This window comes from Rhinopithecus bieti, unplaced genomic scaffold, assembly GCF_001698545.2.
Source record: "Rhinopithecus bieti isolate Rb0 unplaced genomic scaffold, ASM169854v2 scaffold_42532, whole genome shotgun sequence".
Classification (NCBI taxonomy): Eukaryota; Metazoa; Chordata; class Mammalia; order Primates; family Cercopithecidae; genus Rhinopithecus; species Rhinopithecus bieti.
Genome location: NW_016818301.1, coordinates 2,563,382 through 2,572,435, shown reverse-complemented (window position 1 = coordinate 2,572,435; position 9,054 = coordinate 2,563,382). Strand labels below are relative to the sequence as shown.

The 9,054-nt window shown below is 54.2% G+C and overlaps 1 protein-coding gene across 1 annotated transcript in view; it reads left to right on the top strand.

The window, feature by feature from the left end:
* TXN2 (thioredoxin 2) overlaps positions 1-6,606 on the top strand; it is an 18,046-nt gene extending 11,440 nt beyond the window's left edge. Inside the window, exon 4 of the mRNA XM_017856894.1 lies at positions 6,053-6,606. Within this exon, the coding sequence (XP_017712383.1) occupies positions 6,053-6,166 (114 nt within the window). The 3' untranslated portion in view covers positions 6,167-6,606. The remainder of the gene's footprint in view (positions 1-6,052) is intronic.
* Positions 6,607-9,054: the final 2,448 nt, after the last annotated feature.

Sequence of the window (9,054 nt, the reverse complement as noted above, 5' to 3'; positions counted from 1 at the left end):
AGCTCTTGACCTCATGATCCACCTGCCTTGGCCTCCCAAAGTGCTGGGATTACAGGTGCGAGCCACCGCGCCCGGCCATGTGTGTGTTTTTGAGATGAAGCCTCGCTCTGTTGCCCAGGCTGGAGTGCAGTGACGCAGTCTCGGCTCACTGCAACCTCTGCCTTCCGGGTTCAAGCTATTCTCCTGCCTCAGCCTCCCAAGTAGCTGGGACTATAGGTACCCACCACCACGCCCAGCTAATTTTTTTGTTTTAGTAGAGACGAGGTTTCCCCATGTTGGCCAGGCTGGTCTCGAATCCCTGACCTCATGATCTGCCCACCTCAGCCTCCCAAAGTGCTGGGATTACAGGCATGAGCCACCACACCCGGCCACCAAGACTGCATTTCTAACAAGCTCCCAGGTGATGCCAAGGCTGGGCGTCCTGAGCCGACATGGAGAGAAGCCAGTGTTCTGAAGGCCCCAGACTGACTTTCTGCTTCTGGAGGCCCCGGACTGACTCTGTGGGGAGGAACTGCTCTTTGAAAGCCTGTGTCTCAGCTGCCGCTCTCAGCACAGACTGCTTGCCAAAAGGAAAGTTCATGGACAAATGTATAATAGCATGTGTCCGCCATTCCAGCGCCATACAGAACCGTTCCACCACCCTCGGTTCCCCTGTTTTCCAGCAGTTCACCTCTCCTTCCCGCCCCTCCCCACCTTCACCCCCCGGCAGTCACTGATCTCATTTTTTGTCGTCGTTCTTTCTGAAGATTTTATGTTTTTAGGGCAGTTTTAGGTTCGTAGCAAAATTGAGAGGAAGGGGAAGGTACAGAGACTTCCCATAAGCCCCCTGTCCTCCCGCATGCCCAGCCTCACCACTCTCCACAGCCCGTGCCAGGGTGATCCATTTGTCACAACTGATGAACTACACAGACACCATTATCCCCCAAAGCCAAAAGTTGACATCGGGGGTCACTCTTGGTGTTGTGCCTTCTGTGGGTTTGGACAAATGTGTCAAAGCCGGTGTTCACCATTCTAGCATCATCCAGAGTCATTTCACTGCCTCCATGTCCTCTGCTCTGCCTGTTCATCTCTCCTTCCTCCTCCCTCCAGCCCTGGCAACCCTTGATCTTTTCACTGTCTCCCTAATTTTGCCAGAATGTCATGTAGTTGGATTTGAATTTTCAAGAGTTGTTTTCCAAGAACCCTCTCATATCTAAAAGCTTTTACAAAACACTTGGCATTTGCATTTGAAGCATGAGATCCTTTAATGCGTCCCCACATGTTCTTCCCCGTGCTGGGACTCAGTAGATGGCTGTCTCTTTGCTGCTGGGCAGAAGCACAACAGAGTTTGATGCCCTGAAAGTCAAACAGATCTTGTTTCAGATCCCAGCTTCGTTTTTTTTTTTTTTTTTTTTTTTTTTTTTTTTTTTTTTAGTAGAGGGAGTCTCGCTCTTTCACCAGGCTGGAGTGAAGTGACGCAATCTCGGCTCACTGCAACCTCTGCCTCCCGTGTTCAAGCCATTCTCCTGCCTCAGCCTCCCGAAGTGCTAGGATTACAGGCGTGTGGCACCACACCCGGCTAATTTTTATATTTTTAGTAGAAACGGGGTTTCACCGTGTTGGCCAGGCTGGTCCCAGACTCCTAACCTCAGGTGATCCATCCGCCTCATCCTCCCAAAGTGCTAGGATTACAGGCATGAGCCATCACGCCCGGCCTTGTTTGTTTTGAGACAGAGTCTCACTGCAATGAGTGCAATGGCGTGATCTCAGCTCACTGCAGCCTCCGCCTCCTGGGTTCAAGCCATTCTCCTGCCTCAGCCTCCTGAATAGCTGGGACAACAGGTGCCTGTCACCAAGCCCCACTAATTTTTGTGTTTTTGGTAGAGGTGGGGTTTCACCATGTTGGCCAGGCTTGTCTCGAACTCCTGACCTCAGATAATCCGCCTTCCTTGGCCTCCCAAAGTGCTGGGATTACAGGCAGGAGCCGCCGCGCCCGGCCTACACCGCGTCATTTTGAACAGTTGCTCACCCTTTGGGCCTCAGTATTCTCATCATTAAAATGACCCTACCCACAGCCAGGAGAGTGTGAGATAGCGTACACAGGTGTTTATATCATTCCTGACACGAAAAAGCACCCAGCATGTGACAGTGATCTTTTCCTTTTAACTCTGCAATGAGCCGAGGAGGAGGTTGCAGCGTTCCGCAGCACCTAGCACTGTGCCTTTCCCTTGGTAGGCCCTTAGCTGAGTTAACAGATGGATGCCATCGGGGTGAGACAGGAGAAGACATGCCAGGACATGGAGCTCGGTGGTGGTGCAGGCGGGCTGTGGATTAGCGGAAAGAGACTGCACACATGTGCACAGTCCCCGACTTCTGCCCTGAGTTCAGAGGGTCTTTATCCAAGGATAGGAGGTTCCAAATGGCTTCATGGAACAGGACAGGCAGCACATCTTAGTGTATCTTTTCCTCAGCCCCTCAGTTGGCCCAGTCAGTGCCTTTTTCACACTCAAAACATTCCAGAAGAATGTGCCAAGGCCCTGTGCACTTCCACGGAAGGCAGTGCTTACAGGCACTGGCCCCTCCTGTTGTGTGAGCCAAACACAGGAGCAGCGGAGCCTCAGCCGCCTCCTCGGGGTCGAGGGAAGTCCCATTCCAGCTCAGGGTTCCTGTGAGCCCTAGTTGGGGTGTGTGTGTGTGTGTGTGCGCGCGCGCGCGTGTGTGTGTGTTTCAGCCCAACTTCAAAAAAATCCTCTTGATCAGTAATGACCAGACCTCCATTCACAGCACATCTGCTGTCTACCTGACACCAGCAGGGTCTGTGCGTGTTGAAGCATGTGTGGAGGTTTACATGAATGAGATCATTATGGCCTTCATCTGGAGTTCCTTGTTTGTTTTTTTTTTAATTTTTTTATGGAGACGAGGTCTTACTATGAATTCCTGACCTCAAGCAGTCCTCCTACCTTGGCCTCCCAAAGTGTTTGGGATTATAGGTGTGAGCCACTGTGCTTGTCCTTATCTGGAGTTTTTTTTTTTTTTTTTTTTTTGAGAAGGTCTCGCTCTGTCCCGGTGGAGTGCTGCCCCCCAGAATTTTGTTTTTTTCTCGTCCTGCAGAAACTCGGCTCCGGGTTTACGCCATTCTCCTGCCTCAGCGCTCCCGAGTAGCTGGGTAAATACAGCGTCCGCCACCTCGCCGGGTAGTTTTTTGTAGTTTTTTAGTAGAGACGGGTTTCACCGTGTTAGCCAGGATGGTCTCGTCTCCTGCGATTCTGAACCTCGTGATTCCGCCGCCTCGAGCTCCCAAGTGCTGGGTATTACGGCTTGAGCGAGCCACCGCGCCCGGCCTATCTGGAGTTCTTAAGGAACACTAAGTCCACTCTCTGAGCCTCTTCAGTGAACTTAGAGTCCTACCATGAAAAAGGTTAGGCCATTTCTTATACAGTGGCATAAAGCGTTTTTTTAATTAAAGGAATAGGACAGTGTGCAGGTGGGAGCCAGCGGCTTGAGCTCTGTGCTTCTGCCAAGAGGCTCCGGCTTTGAGGTGCTCCAGCTACCTTTGCAGACCACTAGAGGGCACCAGAGAATGCCTGGGAAGGCCCTGGTGGCTTCAGGCGCTCCCTGGAGCCTCCTGGAGCAAACTTTTTCCAGCCCTGCTCTGCCTGGAGACAGGGTTTGCCACCCACATCAGCCTAGGGTCAGACTTTGAGGGGGCCTGAGGCACTAAGAAGGACAAGGACTGTGTCCTCTGACCTGCTGTGTTTGTCCCCAAAGTGCCCATGAGGCGTGGGGTGCGGGGCCTGCCACGTAAAGTCAGTGGGTGAGGGTGGGATGGTCTGGCCTGCATGCCTTTCCTAACTACCATGTGCACGGTTTTTGGACATTCTAAATCTTACTGACTTCCAAGATGGTCTGTGGCAGGGCAGCAATGGGATATGTGAAGACCTGGTACGTTTGCGTGAATCTCTGCTCTTACTTTGTAGTTAACTTGTGTGTAAGAAAAGTCTGTGTTTATCTTGTTCTGTTTATTTTTATTTATTTATTTTGTTTTGGGGGCAGGGACAGAGTCTTGCTCTGTCGCCCAGGCTGGAGTGCAATGGCACAATCTCAGCTCAGTACAACCCCCGCCTCCCGGGTTCAAGCGATTCTCCTGCCTCAGCCTCCCGAGTAGCTGGGACTATAGGCGTGCACCACCAGGCCTGGCTAATTTTTGTATTTTTGGTAGAGATGGAGTTTCACCGTGTTGGTCAGGCTGGTCTCGAACTCCTGACCTCAAGTGATCTGCCCGCTTCGGCTTCCCAAAGTACTAGGATTACAGGTGTGAGCCACAGCGCCCGGCCTATCTTGTTCTGTTTAAATGGTTTTCTCAAATGCCCACGAATGCCAGGCAGGGATCCCAGGCAGCAGAGACCTCACGATGCCAGTCTGGTGGGCCACAGCCTCATCCGCATTCCACGTAACCTATGCAGGTCCCTGAGGGAACTGAGTAAATGCTTCACAGACCAAGAATGTTGCCGTTGCCATCTGCCTGCAACCCGCCAATAAGCGTGAGGTCGTGTATGGCCAAGCCTCTCCTCCCACGCTGTCCAGTAGAAGTCCCTGAGTTTCTGGACCCTGTCACTCATCACAGCAGCAGGCTAACATGCTCTCGTGGGGCCTATGTTGGACTTTTCCTTGTGCCCTCTGCAGCCACTTTTTTTTTGAATGCCCACTGTATGCCAGGCACAATGCCAGGTTCCTACGCTTATTTGCTGAGTGCTGTGCTGAGACTTTACTCGCATTACTTCATTCAGCTTTCATGCCCTCTGATGGAAGTGCCGTTAGTATCTCCATCTAGCATCTGAGAACACTAAAGCTTAGTTACTGAGGGTCATGCCCCAGCTCACCTGGCTGGTAGGAGTCCGACTGGGTCAGCCAGAGCCTGAGCTCTGCTTTATTTATTTATTTATGAGACGGAGTCTCACTCTGTCACGCATACTGGGGTGCAGTGGTGCAATCTCCACTGACTGCAGCCTCCACCTCCCAGGTTCAAGCGATGCACCTCAGCCTCCCAAGGAGGTGGGAATACAGGCGCCCGCCACCATGCCCAACTAATTTTTGTATTTTTAGTAGATATGGGATTTCACCATGTTGGCCAGGCTGGTCTCAAACTCCTGACCTCAAATGATCTGCCCGCCTCAGCCTCCCAAAATGCTGGGATTATAGGTGTGAGGCACCGCGCCCGCCCTGATCTCTGCTTTATACTCAGATCTTTCTTCTTTTTTTTTTTTTTGAGGCAGGGTCTCACTCTGTCACCCAGGCTGGAGTGCAATGGCACCATCACAGTTCACTGCAGCCTCAGTCTCCCAGGCTCAAGCGATCCTCCTGCCTCAGCCTCCCAAGTACAGGAGGACAGGCACGCACCACCATGCCTGGCTAATTTTTGGTGGGGAGTTTAGTAAACACAAGGTCTCACTATATTGCCCAAGCTGGTCTGGAACTCTTGAACTCAAGCGATCCTCCAGCCTCAGTCTCCCAGAGGGCTGGGTTATAGATGTAAGCCACTGTGCCCAGCCTATACTTGAATCTTTAATGCTCATCCCAAACCCTAAAGGTAGACATTACCCCGATTTTATGGAAAAGGACACTGAGGCTCAGAAAGGTGCTGTGACCTGGCCAAGGCTCCCTTGCTAGTGAGTGCAAAGCCAGGACTCGAACTGTCCCCCAGCTTCTGTCTCCCCCCGGGCCAGGCTTCCCCTGAGCTCCTCCCTGCCCCCAGCCCTGGCCTGCAGCTGCATGGGCTATTTTCATCTCTCCTGTCATTCCAGCAAAACCACTGGGCCAGTGAGTCAGTCTTGTGGTTAAGGGAGGAAGGGTACTGCTGGGAGCCCGCAATGGAAGAAGTTTCTTCAACGGGTGGCCACCAGGCCCTGCAGTACCCCTGCACTAAGGGAAGAGCCACGTTCCTCTAGGCCTGCCCATGGCTTTGGGAAATCAGTGCCCTGGATAAGCCACCAGCCTTCCCCACAAAGGCTTGGGAGTGGCAGTTAAGAAGCGTTCACTCCCAATTCACTTGGACCCCCTTGTCCTCACCACCCAGGTGTCAGCGGTGCCCACTGTACTGGCCATGAAGAATGGGGACGTGGTGGACAAGTTTGTGGGCATCAAGGATGAGGATCAGTTGGAGGCCTTCCTGAAGAAGCTGATTGGCTGACAAGCAGGGACGAGTCCTGGTTCCCTTGCCCGCGTGGGACCCCAGTAGAACTCAGCCCTTCCACGCCAGCCCTTCCTGCTGCCTCCCTCCTGTCTGGCCTCTGGGGCCTGTGCTTAGAGCCCAGGCTCCAGCCCTGAGTGCTTCTGAGCTGGCGGACTGCCCAGGGGCCATCAGAGGATGGTTGTGCTGCTGATCCGGGGACTGCCGTCTTCCCTCCCACACGCATTTCGTCCCTCCCTCTAGGGTCTGTGGCAGTTCTCCCAGGATGCGTGGAGAGAGCCCGGGCCAGCCCACAGTGTTCCTGGTCAGGCAGCCACGCCTTGGTCCCCATCTCTGGTCCCTTCCGATCTGAAACCTCGTGCCTGGCTCATCTCCACATCTCCACCTGCGTTTCTCTTTCCTGCTGCTGTTTTGGAAAAAGAAAAATGAAGCCCAAACTAGTGAGAATAATGTCTAATTCTCATTTTTTGCAGGTCTGTGATAAAGAACTTAGTCATCCCAGGCCGGGCGCGGTGGCTCAAGCCTGTAATCCCAGCACTTTGGGAGGCCGAGACGGGCGGATCACGAGGTCAGGAGTTCGAGACCATCCTGGCTAACACGGTGAAACCCTGTCTCTACTGAAAATACAAAAGCTAGCCAGGCGAGGTGGCGGGCGCCTGTAGTCCCAGCTACTCGGGAGGCTGAGGCAGGAGAATGGCGTAAACCCGGGAGGCAGAGCTTGCAGTGAGCTGAGATCCGGCCACTGCACTCCAGCCTGGGCGACAGAGTGAGACTCCGTCTCAAAAAAAAACAAACAAACAAAAAAAAAAGAACTTAGTCATCCCTTCCACCTCCTACTGTGAAGAGCAGACCCTGGGTCCCACACTGAAATCCCCTCTAGTCGCCCATCCTCACCCCCCCAGGAGCCTTCTCCCACCTCACCTCCCAGGCAGTGGGGCAGAAAATGATTGATGGGCTGGGGAGCCCTGGAGAACCTTGACTCTGGAAGTCTCGAGGTGCCTCCTTCGCTCCTTAGCTGGCCCATTGGTTTTCTGAGCAGGGGGCTGAACTGTGAACAAGTCAGACCAATAAAGCAAGGGTCTGCACCGCCTGCAATGTTGCATCTGTGTGGGCTCCGAGCACCTGTGACCCTTTCCCAGGGGGCTTGTCCACTGTCCCCGCATCCTCCCCTAACTCCACAACACTCTCTCCAACCAGCCCCTCCTGTTCACTATCATGCTTGTCAGCTGTGGCTGCTATTCTGAGGATGCCACGTGCCAGTCCTCATGCCCTCCTAAGGCAAGAGGCTGTTGTCCCCATTACCCTGATGAAGACACTGAGGCTTATGGGATGCAGAACTGGGGTTTCTATCCAGACGTGATTGCCTCTGAAACCTGGGCTCCCATAGCTGATCCCTTTGATCCTTCTGAGGCCACCCCCGTCTGACGGGCTCCTGGCTGCCCCAGCAGGTGCCTGGCCCTGTGGGGATCAGGCTGTCCTTCCCATGGGTGCCTGCAGGAACTTCTGGGCCTTGGGACCAGACAACCTCTCTTGGCCCCCAGCTCCCCTTGGCCATAGAGGAGTGTGCCAGGGGAGCCAGGCTTGCCAGTCAGGAAAGCCTTCCGTCTGCCTCACTCCTAGGGCCAAGCTGTCATTAGGGCTCAGTTGCCCGGATGAGGCCCCAGCTTCCTGTGAGTCGGGTACTTGGCGGCAGGGGGATCCTGACAGCCTCCCCAATGGCCTCAGGGATGCCATGGGGCTGGTATTGCTTGCTCTCAGAGGCTCACCCTGTTCCTGTTAGAACTGCCTGCGTTCTCCAGGGGCCCGCTCAAGGACTGCCTTGGGAAGGCTGCCTAGACTGAGGGAGGAGAGGGGCCCGTGGCCTCTGAAGGACCCCAGGCACCAGGGGCTGTCACAGTCACATGGAGGCGACAAAACCAGCAGCTGGTGTCAGTGGAGACAGAAGTTCGTGGAGTGAACATCCTCCAAAGGCCAAAAGCCCTGGATAAGATGAGCAGGACCTGTCCAGGCTCAGGAGGCACCTCCCAGGCACCTGGCACTGTTCTGAGGGTTTCAGCTTACCTCAGCCCCGCAGGGAGGCATCGCCCTTCAGGTTCCACCTGAGACCTGCCCCAAGAGGTTGAGGAGCTTTCCCCAGTGCACAAAGCCCCTGAGAAGCTGAACTGGGATTCAAGGCCAGACAGCCTTCCACACCCACCCCCAGGCACCAACCTCGCTGCCTCCCTTCATCTGATAGAAGGTGGCGTGTGTGTGATCTTCATCTCACAACAGGCAACAAGGCAGGTGGTGTCAGCTCATTTGACACAATGGGAGCGGAGCAGATCAGAGGTTGAGTAACTCTTTCAATGACACCCAGTGAGCCCAGGGTGGGGCCAGAGCACAATGCTGGGGTGCCTTGACTCCTGAGTCTGGGCCCTTTCCACCCGACCCCACTGCCACTCCTTAAAAGGCACCGTTTGCCACGCACCTTCTACACACATTACCTCATCGAATTCCACTCTTGTGAGGCAAGTATTATTTCCATATCATAAGTGAAAACAGTTCAGAGAAATTGACTTGCCCAAGGTCATGTCTGAAAAGTGATGATGCCAAATTTGAACCCAGTGGGGGTCTGGCCTCTCTGCCCGGGTGGGCGTGGAGAACTGTGGCAGAGGCCTTGGCCAGAGGCAGGACCCAGGCGCTGCTCCAGCTCCCTCTCCTTAAAAGGTGCGTTGCCCTGCAAGGTGAGCCGGTGGCTGTGGCCATCCCAGGTTGGCAGCCTGTGCCCATGAAGCTGATCATGGCCATGAGTCATGCTGGCTGTGCTCACAGAATCCTCCGGGTGATCCTGTTTGACCAATTCCAGGACACTGATCTCACCGGGGATGCCACTGGCTCTGGGCCGTCAG